General features: G+C 51.3%; 1 protein-coding gene across 4 annotated transcripts in view; it reads right to left on the bottom strand.

The window, feature by feature from the left end:
* The window catches only part of SLC13A2 (solute carrier family 13 member 2), a 51,387-nt gene that overhangs the window by 17,316 nt on the left and 12,533 nt on the right, over positions 1 to 21,538 (bottom strand). For 2 of the 4 annotated variants that reach the window (XM_079133721.1, XM_079133722.1), the window contains 11 exons: positions 16,581 to 16,709; positions 15,396 to 15,532; positions 15,088 to 15,287; positions 14,359 to 14,539; positions 14,136 to 14,258; positions 12,275 to 12,493; positions 11,969 to 12,057; positions 11,584 to 11,705; positions 10,273 to 10,434; positions 9,531 to 9,668; positions 8,335 to 9,023 (listed from right to left, as the gene is read on the bottom strand). In XM_079133721.1, the coding sequence (XP_078989847.1) occupies positions 8,862 to 9,023; positions 9,531 to 9,668; positions 10,273 to 10,434; positions 11,584 to 11,705; positions 11,969 to 12,057; positions 12,275 to 12,493; positions 14,136 to 14,258; positions 14,359 to 14,539; positions 15,088 to 15,287; positions 15,396 to 15,532; positions 16,581 to 16,709 (1,662 nt within the window). In that variant the 3' untranslated portion in view covers positions 8,335 to 8,861. Of the gene's footprint in view, positions 1 to 8,334; positions 9,024 to 9,530; positions 9,669 to 10,272; positions 10,435 to 11,583; positions 11,706 to 11,968; positions 12,058 to 12,274; positions 12,494 to 14,135; positions 14,259 to 14,358; positions 14,540 to 15,087; positions 15,288 to 15,395; positions 15,533 to 16,580; positions 16,710 to 21,538 lie in introns of those variants that run through there. The other 2 variants (XR_013762831.1, XM_079133723.1) reach the window with 2 other exon arrangements.

A 21,538-nucleotide genomic window follows, 5' to 3' on the forward strand; every position in this document is an offset into this window, starting at 1 on the left:
CTTGTTTGACAGGTACCGGCTCCTGTGCCCGCCCCAGCCGCACCCCAGCAACCCCCTCCGCCCCTCCCTCCTCCAGAGCGAGCCTTGGCCCCCTGTCCCTGCCAGCAGCACAGCCATAACTTGTGGGGGAGGGGTTGCCCTGTGCCCCCACCAGCACCCCAAAACAGGGATGTCAGCCCCCCACGGGTGGGGCACAGGCCTGTTGGGGCATGCACGTGTGTCTGGAGAGCCTGGCCACTGTACGTATGTTCATGGAGCCAATCAGGGGGTTCCAGGGAATAGCATGTGCTGGTGGCCCAGGGTTCTCTGAGGCATGGTGGGGACAGGCAGTGGTGGTGACTCCTCAAGGGTCAAGCAACAGCACGAATTACTGGGAACTGTCCACAGGGTCCAACTATTTGTTTGACTCAATGGTCCCTCTGACACCCAGTGTATGTCAGGGGGTACACCCACCTGTGCATGCATGACTCCCTCTGTGTGTCTGTGGGCATGCCGTGTCTCCACAAGACTGTCCGTTTGTCTCAGTTGGTGTGTGTCCTCATCTTCGTCCTCCCCAGTGTCTGCATGTGTTTGTGGGTCTGAGTCCTCTCATGCTGTCTGTGTCGACAACCTCCTGTCTGTGCACACATCTCTGCTATGGGCCAGCAATTCTGCCCTGTGGGTATCTGCGTGGGCGAAGATGGGGGCTCCCTGCTTCTGTGTCATGACCCCACAGCCACTGTTCACGGTCTGCAGGTTGGAAACAGGAATCTGAGAGAGTGTGTCCCTGGTTCCTGGCCCCTGAGAGTCCACATTGAGGTTGTAGTACCTGAGGAGTCTAGGAATTGTGGCCAGCAGTCCCATCTGAATTTGGCCTGGGTCCTGTCCCTGCTCTAAGCCCTCCTTGCTGCTGCCCCAGACCCCATTCCAACCTGCTTCTCCCTGCTTCCTTTTGCATCTTCCTGGCCCCACCCCTTCTCCTGTCCCCAACCACTCTTTTCCTCCGTCCCTCCTCTAACCCAGCCTCTAAGCCCTCCTGTTTCTCTTTTTCTACAGCAAAAGCCTCAGGGACCAAGCAGTAGAACTGCTGCCCAGAAAGGCCTAGGATTTGGCCTCTGACAGGGTGTGGGCAGGTCAGTTCCTTCCCATTTACTGTATCTCGTTCTAAGCAGAGAGGTAATGTCACCCTTGACTGGGGTATAGTGGTGGTCATCTGGCAGAAGTGTAGAGTAGACTCAAACATTTGAAGACTTCTGGGTTTAGGCAGAGACTGTTCGGTGCTCGACAGAAAAGAGGAGCTGGGCATGGTGGTGCATGCATGTAATCCCAGGAGCTCAGGAGCCTGAGGCAGGAGGATCACAGTTCAAGACCAGCCTCAGCAATTTAGCAAGACCCTGTCTTTAGATAAAAATGAGAAAGGTTTGTGGTAGAGAACTCAAAGACTCAATCCCCAGTACTAGGGGGTGGGGCACAGAATAGAAAAAGGGTATCTAGGCAGATAGCTGCAGCTTTTTGCAAGCGATGATTAGCTGTGCCATCTTCCATACCTCCTACTCTGAGCCTTAGTTTTCTTATCTGTTAACAAGGGAATATTATTCATCCACAGAACTGTTGTGAAGATTAACAAATGTATGTGTTTAAAGTTCTAACACAATCCTGTTATATAGTAGATGCTCAATAAAAACACTCCTCTTTGTTTTCACCAAGTCCTGTGCTGCTGGGTGAGAGATAAAGATGTGTGAGCTTGCTTACTTGGGTATAATTTTTTTTCTAGGATTAGATCATGGGCCATGATTTAATCCATTTCTCTGGAACTCACATTAGCCATCAAAGTCCTTAAGTCCAATAATCAATGGAGTTTCACAGTGAAAGAGCCGCTGTCGATAGCATCTGGTGTGTTTGCTTAATGCTCCTGATATATTCAGTGCTGATTAATTCTAGACAGGCATTTCTGTATGGATACTCTGGGTACAGAGACCCAAGAAAGGTGTAATTGGAAGTCCACCAGCATTGTTATTAATGAATATTATCCTGAAGGTTCTACTAGTACAATAATAAAGAAGAAGGAGGAGGAAGAGGAGGACAAGGTAGGGGGAGGAGGCAGAATTTTTAAGAATTACAAATGACGTGATTGTTTATTTAGGAAATCTAAGACCATCAACTGAAATACTGTTAGAACTAATGAGAGAATTTAGTAAGGTAACAATATGTTAAGTGTATAAAAATCAAAACCATTTCTTTTTTTTTTTTTTTTTTTTGGTACCAGGGATTGAACCCAGGGACGCTTAACCACTGAGCCACATCCCAGTCCTTTTTAAAAGATATTTTATTTAGAGACAGGGTCTTGCTGAGTTGCTTAGGACCTTGCTAAATTGCAGAGCTGACTTTGAACTCGTGATCCTCCTGCTTCAGCCTGCAGAGCAGCTGGGATTAGAGGCATGTGCTGTGGTGCCCCACTCAAAACCATTTCTACATAACTAAGGCAACCAATTAGAAAATAAGGACTAAAGATCCAATTCACAAAAGCAGCAACAATACCAAATACCCAGGAATAACTTAATAGGAAACATAAAATTCACAGGAAGAAAACAATAGAATTACTGACAGACATAAAATAAGACCTGATTAATAGAAAGGCATATCCTAATCCTGAATGGGAAAGCTGAATATAATATTGTAAAAGCATCAATGATTTTTTAAATAATCTACAAATGGAATGTAATTAAAATTAAAAAATAGAATGGTTTTCCTCCTGCCTGGGAACTTAACAAGTCAATTCTAAAATTGGAGGAAAAGAAAATACATGTGAATAGCTTAGAACTTTTTGAAAAAGAAGATTAATAGGAGGAATTTGCCCTGCCAGGCTTCAAAATATCCAACAAAGCTTTCATGGTTCAAACTGTGGTTTGGGTGCATCAATATATTAATGGGAGATAATAGAGTCTAGAATAAAGCTGGATATTTATGAGAATTGTGCATATGGTAATAAAGTGTTTTAAAGAAGCAGGGTAAGTTCAATAAATGGAGTAGAAATAATGGATTTTCCATTTGAAGGAAATAAAGTTAAATCCTACTTCACACTATATGTTTAAAAAAAAATTATTGTCCAGGCGTGATGGTGTACACCTGTAATCCCAGTGACTCGGGAGGCTGAGAAATGTTGCGAGTTTGAGGCCAGCCTCAGCAACTTAGTGAGACCCTGTCTCAAAAAACAAAGCAAAGCAAAACAAAACAAAACAAAACAAAGGTTTCTGGGTGTAGCTCAGTGGCGGAGCATCCCTGGATTCAATCCCCTGTATGGGGTGGGGGGCAGAAGGCAAAATTTATTTAGAGCAAATTGTAACAAAGTTTAAAAATAAAAAACAAACAAATAAACAGCAACAAAAAACAACAACAGCAACAAACCACCTGGAAGAAAATGTCACAACATATATAAGGGGCAAAGGGTTAGTATTAATTTTTTAAATAAATAAATAGATGATCTCTCAATGAATAAGCAATTTATAGCCAAACTGCAAATGGCCAAAAACCAAATGAACTTCATTAAAAATCAGAGACATGCAGATCAATCCAGGGGTCAAGGGCCCCAGGGAGTCCCCTGATGGGATGCACAGGAGAGACTGTGCACCTTTCTGCAGTGAGACTCTGCTTGTGATGTGTGAGATGAACTTCCTTCTCCTCCCAGACAGGCTCTACCTCTGCCCCAGGAATGGGCGTGGGCTCTGGCTCCCTCTTTCCTTTGGGAAGCAAGACTTCCTCACTGCTGGCAGTCTGGGAGTTGAAGTAGGAGCCTCGGGAATTCCATGGATCTTGAACTGAAAAGGGATTTGTGAGGTCTCTCTCTCCTCCTCCTTCGGAGAGGACCATCTCCTCCTTCTCTTGTCACACCTGCCCCCAGAGTTCTCTCCTAGGCTCAGAAAACCTATCTCTCCAGAGCCGGGCAACAGAGAGAACCAAGGTGGGCTGTAGCTGAGTGTTCAAAGGGGCTGGGATCAGGGGAAGCTTTGTGCCTCTGGAGACGTGGAGGTCAGGACTGGGGCACCATCTTCTGCTGAGTCCTGTCTAGGCTGGGCAGCCTTGTGCCAGGAGCTGCCTTGGCTGGGGCCATCGTCTGCCATGTTCCAGTCTGGAGCAAGACACTGGGGATCTCAGGGAGAAGAAGTGTATTCCCACCTTCTGGGGTCCCAATGTGATGGAGGTGGGGTGACCTTCTCTGCAACCCATGTCAGAATGGGTCATCATCTGTCCACTTCTGCTCATGTAGGCTGAACTTGTCTTCTCAGTGAGTTCCTGAGACTGAGCCTGCCACTTCCTAGGTCCTCCAAGTCTCACTCCACTGGTGTTGAAGGCACTTAAGAACATCTGCAAGCTGGGCACCTTGGGATGTATGCCTGTAATTTTGGTGATTTGGGAGGCTGAGGCAGAAGGATCAAAAATTTGAGGCCAGTCTGGGCAATTTAGTGACACCCTGCCCCGCCCCTTCGACCAAAAAAAAAAAAAAAAAAAAAAAAAAAGAAAGAAAGAAAAGAAAGGACTGGGAGGACTGGGATGTCGCTCAGTGGTAGAACATTTGCTTAGCATGGGCCAAGCCCTGGGTTTGATCTCGGTAAAGCACATGCTTACCATTGGTAAGGCCCTGAGTTCAATCCCCGGTATCATCAGAAAAAATATCTGCAGAGGAACAGGGCCTAAGCATAGCTGGCATAAGATGCTAAAGCCCAAGGACCTCACATCAAAGGAGGCTTGGAGGGATCAGGGTTAATGAGGATGGGCTACCCAGGGAGAGGGACAGGCACCTCCTTGGCTGTGGGTGACAGAGAAGCTCAAGGCCAGAGCTGTGGAGGGTGTGTGGTAGGAGCTGGGCTGGGAGGTCTGAGCCTGTTCTGGTTGGCTGACCCCTGGGAAGTCCAGGGAGTTTCCAAGCTTGGTGGGGGAGGGTCTGGTGGGAGGCCCACAGCTGGGTGGGGAGGCTTCTCTCCTCACTCCTAATCCTCCTGTTGTGGGAGGTCTAGCCTTGGTGGGGAGGAACAGCATGTGTGTCTGTAAGTACAGGACATGTGTGACTGTGAGTACTTACATTTTTGTTCTCACACTCGTGTGCCACTGTGGGTGTGCGTTAAGCTGTGGAGCTACCCTGTGCTGCTCCATGTGACCGTGCCAGTATGTGTGGGCATCTGTGTCCTTGTGAGAACACTCAGGTATGACCTTGCATGCAGAGGTATCTGAGTGATTGTGGATGTACAAATGTCTGTGACTATGTGTGTCTGTGTGGGTTTCCATGAGGGACTCTGGGTCTGAAGAGCTGTGAGGGTTGGTGACTTGGTGTGCAAGAGGGTCTACGAGTGAGCTGTGTGTACCCAGGAATCCATGGCTCTGTGTACACATCTGTAGGTCTCACCACCCTGAAGAGCTATTCTTCTTGCCTAGCATGGTGGCACATGCCTGTAATTCCAGTGACTCAGGAGACTGAGGCAGGAGGATCTCAAGTTTGAGGCCAGCCTGGGCAATTTAGTGAGATCCTGTCTCAAAATAAAAAATAAAAAGGGCTGAGGATGTAGCTCAGTGGTAGAGCATCCCTGGGTTCAATTCCCAGTACTGAAAAAAATGAAGAAAAAAAAAAATAAAGGGCAACTCTTCTGAATCCTCGTCACAATCTCTAATCAGACAGCTCCGTCCCCTTCTCTCTCTCTCCTCTGTGTAACAGCCTTCCCAGCCCCTGAGGATGGGGGCTCACCATTTGAGGCCCTCACTCTCTGTCCCTTATAAAACTTCCTAGCTCTGAGGACCATGACTAATGGGGCCCCATCCAGGGTGGAGGCTGCAGGGGCACCCTCCCTAGGCTAGCACCCCACAGGATCTCCCTCTGGCCCAGCCCTCCCCACCCTCTGGCCATACTACCTGCCCTTCTTCAGGAAGCAGCCTCTTCTCTGAGACTCTGGGAGACAGAGAACTCACCGCCAGAACCTTAAGAGCGTACCCTGGGACCAAGGACCCTAACCCCTAGGGACACCAGAGTAGGATCAGCCCGTTTCCACCTGTTTCCCAGCCTCCCTGACATAAGCGCTCCTTCTGTACCCTGCAGGCTTCTGCCAGGGCCAGAGAGCTGCTTCCCTGAACCCTCTGGTTGCCATAGCTATCTCCTGGCTGGTGGGGTGAGACACGGAAACTCCCAGGGCCACAGGGGAAGCAGTAGGAGTTGGCTCTGAAATCTGGGCCTATCTCTGAGCCTAAAGGGACTTTGGCCCAGAGACCAAATGCCGTCTCAAGGTCTAGTAGTCCTCCGCACGGATCACTCTGGAAAGGGGCTTTGAGGGCAGCATGTCCACCTTCTCCTGGGAGCAAGAAAACCCTCTATGCTTCGGATCCACTCCTTCATTTGTTCATTCAGACAACAGTCACTGTGCCAGGCTCCAAGTGGGAACAGGGGTCATGGCTCTGTCAGGCAGGTTGTCCTCAAGTTTTCAGCTTTGTTGATGCTCCCCAGCCACAGGGAGCTCCCTACCGCACAAGATCTGCAGGTAGGAGACACCCAGAGCCCTTTGCTTTGTGAAAGGCATCATCAATGATGGGGTGTGGGTCCCTGGCAGGGAGATCATGGACCCTGGTCCCAGCAGTGCCCCATCCACCTGCCACTGCCTGGGCTGTGTGTGCTGCAGAGGCCGAGCTGCTAGGCTGCCTGTTCAAGCCTGACCTGGGCTGACAGGCCCTTCTTTCAAAGGCTAGCCCAGTCTGTGCTGCTTTATTGCCCAGCTAATGACGGTGATTAGCCCAACAGGTGCCTCCTGCCACCTGGCCGCCCTCCTGCCTGCTGAGGAGGGTGGTTTCTGAGTCTGGAGGAGAGTTGGTCCCTGCACCCTGTGAGCGCACCCATCACAGTCAACTTCTAGACCCAGCTTGCCTCGCATCTACCTCTCCTGAGAATGCTGAGCCAGCTGGGTCCTCATCTCCTGGGATTGCTGTGTGATCTCACTCTACTCCCGACTCTCTCTGAATGGGGCTAAAGGGGACATGGAGCTGAGATCCCTGGGTGCGGGGTGTGCACCGTGAGAAACGTTTTCCCCAGCTGGGGCTGGACAGCAGTTCCCCAGCAGGGTCCTAAAGAAAGCAATAGCGGAGGGTCCTGCCTGCAGTGGGGCTGAGGCTGCTTCTTAGAAACCCAGTGCATTGTGGGTAAGCCACTGGGGGAGCCCCGCCATTCTGGGACTGGCTCATTCCCAATGAGGGGACTGTCGCCTGGGGCTTTGGGGGGTCCTAGGATGGGGGAACCGTGATTTATGACTATGCTTCGCGGGTGAGGAATGCCAGCCGGGGGCCCGGGAGGCGGAGCCACTCATCTGACTCTCCTTGCTCTCCTAGATGTCTGGCAAGTCCTGTCAGGATCCTCTGTCCCCTGGGGACAGCCATGTTCTCCCCTGTGCAGTAGCCCCCTCCCAACTGCACTCCCCCTGAGGCCCCCGGGTCTGGGGAGATGAGATGGAAGCCCAGCCCAGGGGGATGCAGAATTAAATCCTTTCTGCCTTCACAGCTCGGTTCCCTTTTCCATTTGAGCATGAGACTGATGGGAAATATCTCTTTTTCTCTACCATTGCAGCAAGGAGGAAACTGGATGATACTCCAGAAACTTCTATCCAGATGAGCTCAAGGCTTCCATGTCACCATCCACAGTGAGGGAGACTTAGGATAGATGCAAAGAGGAACTTCTAGCCAGGAAAGGATGTTGAGCTTCTGGAATGGACGCTAGATGTAGAATCATTCTTCCTTAGCCTATCTCCACTTTGCCAGATAAATGAAAGCTCTGGGGCCTATGAGGGTTTGGGGTGGGGTGGCAGAGGAGGGTAAATGTGGGATAAAGAGGCAGAATCATCCAAGGTTGTCTGGTTCTGGACCCAGAAGGTCATGGTAGTTTTGAGCTTGCTCCTGTGAATCTAACCTCCATTCTTCTTGCAGCAGGGTGCCATTTTGGGTGAGGGTCCACCTTTCTGGGCACCCAGAATGGGTCAGCCTGCCTCCTCTGATCTGGTGGGACCGGTTTTTCCAGCCGGAGGAAGGGTCCGTGAGGAACTGGCAGGGGCACAGAGTTTTATGTAAATGTTCAGGGAGTGCTCTGGGAACGGGGAGGCCGGTTTTCCCAAAGACACGCAGGGACTGGCAGCTCCCAATTAGCAGTTCTGGTGATGTCAGTGCTGCTTTCTTGGGTGGCTGCGCCCACTCCGATCGGCCCTGGCAGGGGTGCACGACCATTACCTTCTTCTGTGGGTGGGAGGGATGCCAAGGGAACTGCCATGCAGGACGGAGTCCCCCTCCCGCCATATCTCCAACCTGGGCTTGAACCAGGTTGTGGAGCAGTCTAGAGCACGCTGCGAAAGACATCCCAGACTCTATCGAAAAAGACTTTAATCAGCTAATATTTGAACCCTCCCCAAACCCTGGGAGCCTGGGGAGACCTCAGATGCTGGACCAGTCCCTGAGGCAGCCCTGCTCCTAGGCCACTCCAACCCTGAGTTTCAATAAATACAGTGCAAAGTCATTAAGCTGGTGAGACAAAGAAGGGCAGGTTGTATCTTCCGTGAACGCACAGTGTGCACGTCAGACATGCACACAAACCCCCCTTGGATACGCTCACAGCAGCACCCACTCACATGCACCAACACACACACACACACACACACACACACACACACACACACAAACACGCAGACATAGATACACACGCTTTCCTCTGACATATTAGAGATGAGCACACTCATGGGCACACTCCATTGTGTAGACATGGGCCTTTCTCTCAGTCTTTAGCCCAGGGCTTAGAACTCGGGGCGTCCCCTCCTGGCTCAGAGGAGTGGGACAAGGTGGGTTTTCCTGGGCATGGCTAGCTGCACCCCAGTCTAGGGGCTTGGCGTGGTGGTGTTGAGTAAGCAGTGGGTTGTGGTATTGGAGTGGGCCCAGGAAGGGAAGGTGTGCAGGCTGAAGATGGAGAAGCTCCAGCTGTTGATGGCCAGTGTGATGACCAGTACCCCGATGATGTTGAGCAGGAATCCTGCCCGGGCCTGGTGGGAGGAAAGCCAGTTCAATTAAGCAGATGCTGAGCAGCACCATTAAGCACCTCTCAAGTGTTCAGGGGTGCTCCAGAGCCCTTCCATTAGCAAAACTCTGGGAAGTCCTTCTTGTGATCTAACCTACAGTGCTAGGCAACTTTCTTGCTACTTTTGACTCCCAGTGCTAACAGAGAAAGGGGGGGCTCCTCATGAGCTGCAGGGAGCCTGGGCCTGGATCTCTCTGAGTTCACCTCCCTAGTATGGGTACACCAGGCACCCTGGCTCTTCCTCATGTCCCCCACTTCCTTCCCTCCTTCCCTCTCTCATGGCCCAGGGTTGGTAGTGCTTGAAGATGTTCTAACTGAGGGATCATGTCCCCAACCTCCCCTATGGTCCCCCCCTACGTGGGGCCCACTCTCAGCTTGGAGACTCCCAGCATCTTTCAGCTACTTTGCAATCCAGGAGGATGAAAAGATGGCCAGAAGGAGGCTGAGGCACCCAGGCCTGCCTGCCACTCACCATATCCAACACTTTGAGGCCCCCGAAAGAGAAGACGATGGCATTGGGTGGGGTGGCCACGGGCAGCATAAAGGCCAAGGAGGCTGCCAGAGTGCAGGGGAGCATGACATAGAGAGGGTGGAGGCAGATGGCCTGAGCCTGGAGTGGGGACAGTGGGGCAGAGCTGGTCTTGGTCCCCATCCCAGAGGGAAGGGTGTGGCCCCAATTTGCCTGATTCCCTGCTCTGGGGGACAACCCCAACCCCCAACACATTCTCTGGTTGTGAACCCACCACTTCTGCCAGAAAGCCCCGGGTGACCTGGAAAAGGCCCCTTGACCTCCCTGGAGGGGATGAGTGTGCTGTGGGGCGTAGTGAGGGGAGGGGCCCATAAAACGGATCTCAAAGGGGCTCCGGAGGTGTCATCAAAGGCTGTGGGAACGCGCCCCGGGAGGAAGGGGCTGGGGACGCTCCAGGGAGCAATTTTACCCCGTCACCTCTGGAATGACCAGAACAGGGGCTGGGGCAGGGAGGTGGGCGAGGTCACCTCCGAGCCCCATCAGGATACTCAAGGGGTGACATCACCAGGGAGGGGGTGAGTCAGGGGCCAGAGGGCCTTGGGGCCCAAGAGCCCAAGAACCCAGAGAAGGGTAAAAGCTCAGGGGTCCTCTGCAGGAAAGGAGGGGAGGTAGGTCACTCTGCCCCGCAGGGAGAGCCCCTGGTGAGGCAGGCAGGAGGGGTGCCTGGAGGAGGGGTACAGCTCACCATGGAGGCCAGGATGGGTAGGAAGAGCGTGGTGGTGGCCACGTTGCTAGTGCACTCAGTGAAGATGGCTACCAGGAGACAGAGGATGAAGACTGTGGCGGGGGGTGGCACATTCTGCAGCGGGGTCAGTTTGTCTCCCAGCCATGCTGACAGGCCAGATTTCTGGGGAAGGAAGGTGGTGTTAGGAGACAGGGCTGCCCAGACTGCCCCCAGCCTCTCCTGGGGCTCTGGAAGGATCCTGCTCCTGCCCACATCCCCAGTCTTCAGAGTCAAAGACGACTCTGAGGGGAAGACAGGACCCACCTAGAATCAAGAGGTCCCTTCTGCTGCTCTTGAGGAAGAGCTGGGTGAGGGGAGAAGGGCCAGATGAGAAACTGGGAGAAGGGGTCCTTGGGAAATCTGGGGTTTGGTGGGAGTAAAACCTTCGCCCCATTTACCCCTGCTTTCCTGACTCCTCTCAGGAGGTCACTGGGCAAGTGCAGTTTTCTCCCTGCCCCCTCCAGCCTGGTGGGTGGGGGCTGAGGGGACTGTGCTCCTGGCAGGGAGGGAGTCGGGGGAGGGCCTTGAAGAGGCCGGCAGGAAGATGGGCAGTCCACAGGCTGGGAAGAGCTCCAAGATCTTGTCCCGTTCACATCTGTAATGCCAGCCTGGAAGCTCCATTGCACAGGGTGCAGGGAGCTGGGGCTCTTCCTCGGTCCATGCCACTGTATGAAGCGCAGTGCTGGACACCATGGACGGATGAACTAACCACAGACCCAGGAGCCCCACGCACCGATCCCTGATCTGGGGCAGCTGCCTTCTGTCTGTGCAGTGAGTGAGTTCAGTCAGAACACAGATGCCCAAGTAGAGTTTTAGGGATTTCCCTCTTAGATGGAGGCTCTGGAGAATGCCTGGTCCCCACAGCCTGGCCGGGTGTGATCATTGCGCCCCCTGGTGGCTGCAGCCGCACACTGTCAAAGCCCGGCCAACCACTGGGGTGATCCAGCTATTGTCTTCTCTCTGTGACCTGGGTGAGGGGCTGGTGGGGGTAGAATTCACTGCAGAGATCAGGCCCCACCCACGAGTGAAGATTGTCTCCCTTTTGGCTGTGAGGATCCCACTGGGGAGAGGTCACTGGGGCTCCTGTTTCTTCTTCCCCTTTTGAATGGGACTATACCTACATCCCTCTAGCTTCTGCAAAGTTTCTCCCCACCACCGGGGCTCCAAAGTGGGGATCATATCTGCCCTTTATGGGGCACAAGTAGGGTCTCTACCTTCCTCCCACAGGGTTTCCCTCACACAGGCTGGGGAGGGGTCTCACGGGTCTCTCACCTCACTGCCTTTGGCCAGGGCAAAGCCACCACCCAGCAAGAACACGATATTCCAGGGCATCTTCTTGTTCACTGTCTTCCAGTTGAGGAGGGGGGGAGGAGCCTTCAGTCTCCCTGGTTTTTCTACTCCCCAAGCAGAGAAGGATGGGTCACCCAGAGCCAACATGCCTCCACTTGGGGCCTCCTAAGTGGGTCCCTTCAGAGTTTAATGCATGCAGGAGGGAGTCCCTCAGTTCTATAACATTCCAACTTTGTCCCTGAGTCCCTGTGCCCTTAGCAAGTCACCCCAACCTCTCTGGGTTTTGTTGACTCCTGCCAAAGATGTTTTACATGCCTGAAGGCAGAGGCTGACCAGAGATCCTTCCTTGCTCAGTCCAGGTGCTTACCTGGGTCCTGGCTCAGCCCTGGGATCTTGGAGGGCATAATGAACATAATTATGCTGATGAAGATGGCCACTGTCCCATCGGACACCATGCTGTGGGTGGGACAGGAAAGGTAGATTTGGTGGCTCAAATTGCTCAGGCCCACAGGGTGGAGGGGTGGTGGAAAGGAGCCCCTCCCACAAACACGCCTGGTACGCCCCCCAGGCCCCAAGAATGACCTCGTGTTCTGCACTGGGGGCTCTGCTCCCATCCCTCACCCCCCAGCATGGAGCTTCAGGTGTGTCCTCTTCTCCACCCCGCAACTCTTACCTTTCCCCCTTGGCATTGGCGAAAGCCAGGTTACCCCAGCCTTCAAAGAAACCTGGCTCTCGTGTGAACCAGAGCAGCACCAGAGCAATAAAGAGGACGGTGACAGCCTTTTCAGCAAAGCTCATGGGGCCCAGCAGCCTGTGCTCTGTCTGGATGACTTGGATGGCTGCGTCCTTTCGCTGGTGCTCCTGTTCTCCAAAGCCAAAATTCTTCCGGAAGCTACAGGTAGAGGGCAGGGATGGCTCATGAGGGCCTACACCAGGCAGGGAACCAGAGGCTCTGAGTATCTATGATGTGACCACTGAGGCCCTTAGAAGTCATTTTGGGATCTCTCCACTAGCCCTGACTCTATGAATGTTCTCGAGAAGAGCAGAAGACTCAGAGGGGACCATGGCTCTTGTTTAGCAGGGGGAGTTGGTTGGCCTGCACTTGTCCCTGTTCCATCTGCCCTGTTGACCCTCTTCCTCCAAGGGGTCTCTTGGGCTAAGCCCTCTCTTGCCTGGGCCTAGAAGGATCTAGTGGCCTGGACCCTATGCCTCCTCCTGGTGCTGACTCACAGCTCCCCTCCTTTGCAAGCCTTTCAGGAAATCATCCTGCCTGCCAGCCTGTCCCACTTGTATTGTCCCCAGTGGCACAGGAGGCAATGGCCTGCTTCCTTGTGCTGCTTATATAACTCACGTTGACGTTTAACTTTTCACTGGGTAAATCTTACTGCTGGACTATGAGTTCCTCAAGGTCAAAGAGCATGCTTTACACATCTTTGACTCCCCCATGGTGCCTGGAACTGTGCTGATTTCTTCAACTACCACCTTTCCTTGTACCAGCTCCCAACCTTAATCCAACCTCCTTGCATCCGCCCAAGTGATTTGCTGAAAGTACAGCAATGATGCTTACAAACTTGTAATGGCTCCCTTCTGCCTGGGAAGGCAGAGCAAATAACTCAGACCACAGTAGCACTTATTCCACCACTCCTGTGCTGTATTCACAGTAGACATCATTAATCAATCACAGACTCGATTCCAACTTAGCAGCCTTAGCAGGGTTTCCAAAGATTTTGAAGACAGCCCCTGAAGTGACTAGGAGTAGCTCAAGATTGCAAATAGAATGAAACCTTCTTACTCTTGACCTCAAGGACAAACCCTCAACCCTTGATGTAGTTCACAGTATCCTCTGTAATCTTCCCCAGCCCGCTTCTTGAGCTTTGTGTACTGATAGCCCCCTTTTCTATTTTGTGTTTCAGGCCCACAGAGCCAGAGTCCCTCCAAATGCATCAGGTCCTTCCTTGACTCTGCTTTGCAATGTGTTGCCCTGTTCTCTACTTGACTGACTTTAGTCCTACAAGAGTCGGCTCAGATGTTGAGTTTTTCAGAAGCCTCTTAGAGGATCCACTACCTTAGGCACATCCTCCTCTGTCGTGGTCCCTACCATATCATCATCCATCAGGGGCAGGGAGTTTGCCAAATGCCTTTCGGTATTCTCAGCTCTTAGCGCAGGCCCAGGCATGCAGTAGGAGCATAACAATGCTTCTCTAATTGACCCACTCATTGTGTGTTCCTCAAGCACTTATCCAAGGACTGTGGAGCATTATGGGAAGGGGCCTGGTCTGGACATCAGGAGACCTGGTTCTCAATCCTAGCTCTGAAAAACCTAGTGGCGACCACTCCTCGAGACAGTGCTCGTTTACTAACTGGGGTAACATCACCCACCCAGCAATTCCCTCAAATAGGAGGCCAAGTGCTCAGAGGGGCCTCGGGGGAAAGAGCTGTCTCACGGGTTGTCATCTTTCACATCTGGACCCAACCAGAAGCTCCCAGGGGTACGGACAAAGACCTGGGCGTCTCTTGTTCACTCCACCACTTACTTGAAACCCAGGAAGAGGATCTGAAGCCATAACCAAGCCAGAATCAGCAAGACAATCATGGTGGGGAAGGCAAAGCCGAACCAGGAGGCAAAGTTCACCACATTGGGGTTTTGGGGGAAGATCCTGAAGGGGACATAGGTTCCTGTGTGACATTTGCCTCACAGGGGGAGTGCAGAAATCCCCTACCCCAGCCCTGTCATGCCTCCTCCCCTCCGTCACTCACGAGTAGACCTGGCCTTGCAGCACCAGGTTGGGTGTTGTGCCAGTCAGTGTGGCGATGCCCCCAATGCTGGCCGAGTAGCAGACACACAGGCTCATGCACTGAGTGAAGCGTATCTGCTCCTGGGTTTTCTGTACCCTTGGCTTTGAAGGAGCAGCTGCGACAGGGAGGGCCTGCCCATTATCTGGGAAGAAGGGAAAGTTCAGTTCAGGGCAGGCATAGGGACAGCTCCGGGGAACATGGTTGAGGCTCCATGGACCCCAGGGTGCCTTATCAGTGGACAGCCTAGACCCGGACTGGGAGTAGGACAGAGGCTGTCCCTAGGTCTGAGTGGGCCCTGAATCCCTGGAACCTCAGCGGAGAGTACCCTTAGACACCATATGGTGCACCCTCTCTTGAGAGAGGGAACTGAGGCACAAAGAAAAGAGGATCATCCAAACAAGGCAGGAAGAATTGTGGCCAGAGTGCTGCCCGCCGCCCAGGCACCAGCTCTTTTCTTGCTAGAGTGACCAAGCCTCTTGGATTGCCTGGGGCTGAGGGTAGTCCTAGCACATGGGTCTTGGCATTGTAAGACCAGGAAAGTTCCAGGCAATCCAGATCAAGTTGGTCACTATGCCTCTTGCTTCTCTCTTCTCTCCCCAGTCTCCAAGATGACTACCCCTGGGAAAGGATGGTCCTTCAGAGCTCCCCCAAGAACTGAGTTGTTGGGGTAGGGCCTGCCTCCTCTCTCACCAAGCTTGGTCACCTCCTTCTTGGGACTTGGCTCCTGGAGCTCAAAGGTGGGGTTGTCACTGCCCTCCTCGATATCCTTGGGTGTGTCATGCAGCTGCTGCAGGACAGCATGTGCAATGGGCACCATCATGGCCGTGGTGGCTGTGTTGCTGATCCACATGGACAGGAAGGCTGTGACCATCATGAAGCCCAGGAGGAGCCTAGGGACAAGCAGATGGACACACTGGCACTCCGGCTCCCCCTCAGGAACTGGGAACCCTGGGCACCACCCGACCCCTGTTCTCCTGTCCCGGTTTGTGGGGACTCACAGGGCTGGTTGCACCCCGATGAGGAGGAGCACACGGAGGGCAATGCGCTTATGCAGGTTCCAGTGCTCCACAGTGATGGCCACCAGCAGCCCCCCGATGAACAGGATGTTAGTGTCCTTGAGGTACTCGATGCAGACCTGGTGGGTGGGCATGTGACTGAAACCACAGATAGACCTGGCGTCTCCCACGATGCTCCTATGCATATAGGGTGCAGTCCTTACAAACTGGCACTCCCCTGGGCTCTCAGGACCAAATGAAAATTGCCTTTGGATGATCTACCATTTGGTATTAACCAGGTTCCCCTGTTCTAACCAAATCTACTCTTTGTCCCCTCAGGATAAATCTAGCCAGATTTCACTCACCATTCAAGCCATGGAGTGGGAAACAGATAATTTCGTGCTTTTTCTAGAAAAAGTAGGGCAGTGGTTTTCTATAAGTGACCATCAAATGGACTCACCATCCTCACCATCAAATGGAACTTGCTAGCCCTACCCCATACCTACTGAATCAGAAACTCAGGGGCGGGAAACAGCCCTCCAGGGGGCTCTGGTGCTCATTCACATTCAAGAACTCCCAACTAGGAGAATATATATCTGCAGATATAAACAACCTTCAATGGAAAACATTTTTTAAAAAAACTCATCTATACTGAACATGTATAGGCTTCCCTCACCCCTATCATTATTCCTGAAACAATGCAGTGTAACAATTATTTTACATTGAATTAGGTACTACAAGTAACCTAGAGATGATTTAAAGTATAAGGAGGATGTGCATAGGGTATATGCAGACACTATGCCATTCCATATGAGGGACTTGAGCATCCTGGGAATTTGGTATCATGAGGTCCTGGAGTCAATCCCTTGTGGATAATGAGGAGTTGATAGACTCTTTTACTGACTTTCAAGGGCCTTTTCCTGCACCAGGCTGTCCACCTCCCTGGGAAGTCTCATCACTCTCACTTTGAGTGACCTTTCCACATCAGCCACACACATTTCTAGCATGCCCTCCATGTCTTCTACCTAATTCCTCCCTCTCTGTTCTTTAACCTGTCAAGCAGAGGCAGGAACTGCTCTTCCATGCACACCGCCTGCAACGGGGCTTCCTTAGTTACCAGGGCTCTAGGGAAGCCCCCTCCCCCTCCCGGGGATCCCTTCTTCCTAGGGATGGGTGGATGGGGCTCACCTCAGAGGCATCCATGATACCCATCATGGGGAACAGGATGATGGGAAAGAAGGCGGTGACGGCCAGGGGCAGAGCCTCGGTGCACCAGAACAGCGCCATGAGGATGATGGCGTAGGCGCAGTAGGCTTCCTGTGGGTAGGAGGGGGGCGGCAGAGCGGTTGGAGGGGGCAGAGGTACATCCCAGACTCTTGTCCCCTCCTGTCTCCAAGAAAAACCAGGTAATTTGTTATAGCATAGGGTGTGTGTGTGGGGGGGAGCCTCAAAAACCCATGAGTCCCAAACCCAAGGTCCCATTTTAAAATGGAAATTAAAAAAAATAAAGCAAGGCACTCATCACCTTGTCTTTGACCTTGGTGGTCCAGGCATTATCATCCAGCCACACTGGAGAGACTGGGATTAGCTGTCAGGCCCCTAAAAGGACTGCATGGGGCCCAGGTTAAGGTACTGAGATGAAGTGGGGGCTGCCAGAGGAAGAAGTGGAACCTGGGCCATGTGGGCCCTGCCAGGCACACTGGCCTTCCCCGTCTCTTATCACAAACTGCAAGAATGTTTATTTGTATGTCTCGTGAGTGTTTCTTCTGCTAGGAGTGAGCTCCAGGAGGACAGAGTCAATTTTGTGGCATCTGATCCTTAGAGCTCAGGACGCAGCAGGCTTTGGAGCGAATCTTGTCTGAATGAATGAATCACTGGGGAAGTTCTGGGAATGTCAGATGATCTCCTTTGTAGCAACCTTGATCTGGTCACTGCATCACACAACTCCAGAAGCATGTTCACATTTATGGACCACATGAAAGGTTTTCCCATCCCTAGGTTGCTCAGGGAATTATGGGGAGACATAGTCTTTAGGTACCAAAATCCCCCCATCTCTCCCAAGTCCAGAGAAGTTTGACCTCAAGCTTAGGCTGGAGCAGACAGAAGTCAAGGGTCCAGTCTACTTAATAGAGCCTCTCCCAGGGCTGGGGAATCATTAGCCAGGGGAGGAGGTACCTGCACTCTGTTTGCCAAAGAAAGAGATGTCATGCAGGGATTAGTTAGACCACAGGCTGGGAGGGGGTTCCTCTTTTAGCTGTTCCAGTTTCCCCTGTCCTTCTTCTCTCCCCCTGGGCTCACTCCTTGGTACCTCATCCCCTAAGTACCCTGAAGATTGGCAAGGGTCCCTTGAGGTAGGAGGAGGAGATTCCCTGTGGGGACAGGAAGATGTTGCTAATCGAGCAACTCTTAGGAGTTCAGTGTTAGATGCAAGAGCCATTAAGGAGGGTGTGGTGATCCCACTTTATGGATGAGCTCAGAGAGCGAAGTAGCTTGCTCAGAGCCCCAGAACTAGGGAGTGGCAGAGCCAGGAGGGGATAGGGCCTCTGCATAGCATAACGCCCAGTGCCTCCCAAGAGCATAAGTCCCCTGGAGTCGCTTAGCATGCAGCCCATACAGTGGTTCACAGCCCCACTGTGAAACCCAGCACGCTCTTTCCACTACACCTCCACCACATCTCACCCTGAACATGAACTCATCAGCTCCAGGGGTGGGGCCTCTTGACCCTCGACCAGAGATCCACCCCTCACCTCCCCCAGTGGGATTGTGCTGATGCACGTATTTCTTCAACTGCTTCCTTACCTGCAGTGACTGGCTGGCCAGTCACTTATTCTCCCCTCGGGCTAAGGGCAAGCCAGCCCCTCTGGACCCTAATGTTCCCCCAACCTAGCTAGAACTCTCTGGTCATAGAGAGGAGAGCTGAGGCAAATTGCCACTATGCTGATTCCAGAAGAAAGCTCGGGAACCACGAGATCACTTTGCCAGCCATTGTGATCTATGTGCTTCGAAGGCTTTTAAAATTCACACTTAGTTGCTCTGTGAGGTATTGGCTATTGTTCCCATTGCACAGATGATAAGAGACAGGTGCGAATAAATTAGGCAAAGGTCTCAAAGCCACCCCTGTGGTGGTGCACACCAGCTATTCCGGAGACTGAGCAAGCCTGGGAAAGCCTGTTTCAAAGTTTAAAAAAATTAAAAGTCTGGGGATGTAGCACAGTGGTAGAGTGCTTGCCTAGCATGTGTTCCATCCCCAGAACTGGAAAAAAAAAAAAAAGTCTCGAAGTCACACGATATAAAGTGAAGAATCTGGGCCTTCTGGTCCTTAGGCCTCAGCTTCTACTCTGAACTTAATGCCTCCCACTTTAAGGTGTCCTCAGCCTCAGGCTCTTTGTAACTGGTGGGGTGTAAAGGGGATAAGTTGGGGCTCTGAGTCGAAACGGAACTCTTTCTAGGACCTGCCACTTCTGAGGCCTGCCTCAGGCATGTCACTTTTTTTTTTCCCCCCCTGAGATGGGGGTCTCACTATGTTGCCAGGTTGGCTTCAAACCCCTGGACTCCAATGATCTTCCTGCCTCAGCCTCCTGAGTAGGTGGGACCATGTGTACATGCCACCATGCCTGGCTAAGATGCTTAGTTTTTGAGACCCCATTTCCACACTGTAAAGGAAGTTGTTAATAGTCAAACTTGTGTGTGTTTAACATGTGGTTCCTTTCTGCACTCCCTCCTTTTTTTTCAGTACTGGGGATTGAACCCAGGGCCTCATACATGCCAGACAAGTGCTCTACCACTGAGCCACACCCCCTATCCCTCCCTTTTTACAACTGTGCTGGATCCCTCTCTAAACCCTGTCTCATAGTTCCATTCTGAAGCCTTCCTTGACCCTGGGGGCTTTGGTCCTGTGTCTCCATCCAGCCTCCAGGAAGTCTTTCAAGCCATAGCATAACTTGATGACTTACTCTTCTTGGATCACGTGGCATGGAATTCTGAGGATCCATAAAATTAGATGGGAAAACTAATGCATCTATTCATTAGTATCTAACCAAAGTTATGAACATAGGTCACAAAGTCACAGTACAGACTGTGCTTGGCTTATGAATTGTTTGCAATTTTTCGACTTTATAATACTGTAAAAGCAATAAGCAGCTGGGAGTGGTGGCGAACTCCTGTCATCTCAGCCCTTTGGGAGGCTGAGGCGGGAAGATCACAAGTTCGAGGCTAGCCTGGGTAATTTAGGGAGACTCTGTCTCAACAAACAAATCAACAAAACTCTCCCAAACCAATAACAACAAAAGAGCTGGGGATGGAGCTCAGTAGTAGAGCACTTGCTTCGCATGCAAGAGGCCTTGGGTTCAATTCCTAGTACAGGGGGAAAAATAAGGGGTGCGGGATAAGTGTTCAGTAGAATCTCTGCTTTCCCAGACATCAACTATTAATCATTCATTATCAGTGGGCACCCACACTCCTGTTCTGCTTCTCACTTTCAGTGCGGTATTCAATAATCAAACGATTTTGCTCAGCTGTGGTCTAATAGTCTAATGGAAGTGTCCTGAGCACATTCAAGGTAGGTGAGGCTAAGCTCTGATGTCTTGTAGGTTAGGTGTAGTAAATGCATTTTCTTTTAAAAATTATTTTGTTTTAGTTGTAGGTGGACACGATACCTTTATTTTATTTTTATGTGGTGCTGAGGATAGAACCCAGGGCGTCACACATGCTAGGTAAGCACTCTACCACTGAGCCACAACCCCAGCCCTTAAGTGCATTTTCAACTTAAGAGATTTTCAATTTATGTTGGGTTTATTGGGACAAAATACCATCATAGATTAATGCACAACAATGCTGTTAACTTTTTCTTTTTGCAGTACTGGAGATCGAACTCAGGGCTTCACACATGATAGGCAAGCACTGAGCTACATGCTCAACCCATTTTTTTTTTTTTTAATTTTTTTTTATTTTGAGACAGGGTCTTACTTAAGTGCCCAGGCTGGTCTCAAACTTGTCACCTTTCAGCTTCCTGAGTAGCTGGAATTACAAGCACTGTTTACAGCATTAATGGTGACTTTGTTACAGACATTTTTGTTTTTTCATTTCTTTCTTTCTTTTTTTTTTTGAGACAGAGTCTCACTATGTTTCCTAGACTTGCCCGGAACTCCTGGGCTCGAGCAATCCTCCTGTCCAAGCCTCCAAAGTAGCTGGGACTACAAGTGTGCTGGGCTCTTACAAATATTTTATTGTGGCTGTCAGACACTGAATACCTGCCCAGATCAGTTGTTGTAGTTATCTCAGAATATATCTCTATATATTGTTTATATGCATTGCTATCTTACATTATGGTTGTTATTACACCAATGGCTAGATCTTTCTAATGTGCTAATAAGGAAGCACATATATTTTTGAATTGCAATGTCTTTTTCCATGCTTTGATAATGATATTTTTAAAATAAGTAGTTTCCTTTCAATTCTACACATTTTATTTTGTGCATTTCAAAGCAGTATTTGGAGGAGGAAAGCTGAGACTCAGCAAGGTCTAGCACTGCCTGTTGACATTTGTTAAAGCTGGGAGGGTCTGGGCTCCAGATTGGGGAACTGACAGTATTCTGAGGATCCCCATGGGTCAGGTGATGGCCCCTTGGGCACCCCTGTAGGGCAGAGCACCAGAGATCCCTTCTCCTGGCCCTACGCATGTCTGATTTTAAGGTCAGTTTCCCTTGCAGTAGAGGGGGTGATTCAGGGTCAGCTTTGTCCTCTGGAGGACAAGTACTCTCTTCTTTGCAGCCTGACTCTGTGGAACTTCAGCTGGCCAAGCTCAACTGGTAGTCTATGGCCAGTAGGTCCTTGGGGGTGCTGCTCACATTTGGAGTTGTGCAAGGCCTAGCCTACACCGCTGTCTGCAGTGTCCTTCCCTGGAGCTCAGAAACCAGTGGCAAAGAGTCTTCTCCTAGCGGTTGCTGTTCTTCCTTCTGCCTGTCACTTCCTCCTGCTTCCCCATGCCAGGAAGATAGTTGTTCCTTGGTTACAGCACATAAGTACTTACTCTCTCAGTATCTTCCCACTGCCCCCTTGTGCAGAAGATTGTATGCAGGACCCTGTGTGCGCTAGGCAAGTGCTCTGCCACTGAGCTATACCCCGACCAGTGTCTGTCTATGAGCTCC

Source organism: Sciurus vulgaris (assembly GCF_902686455.1).
Source record: "Sciurus vulgaris genome assembly, chromosome: 3".
Lineage (NCBI taxonomy): Eukaryota > Metazoa > Chordata > Mammalia > Rodentia > Sciuridae > Sciurus > Sciurus vulgaris.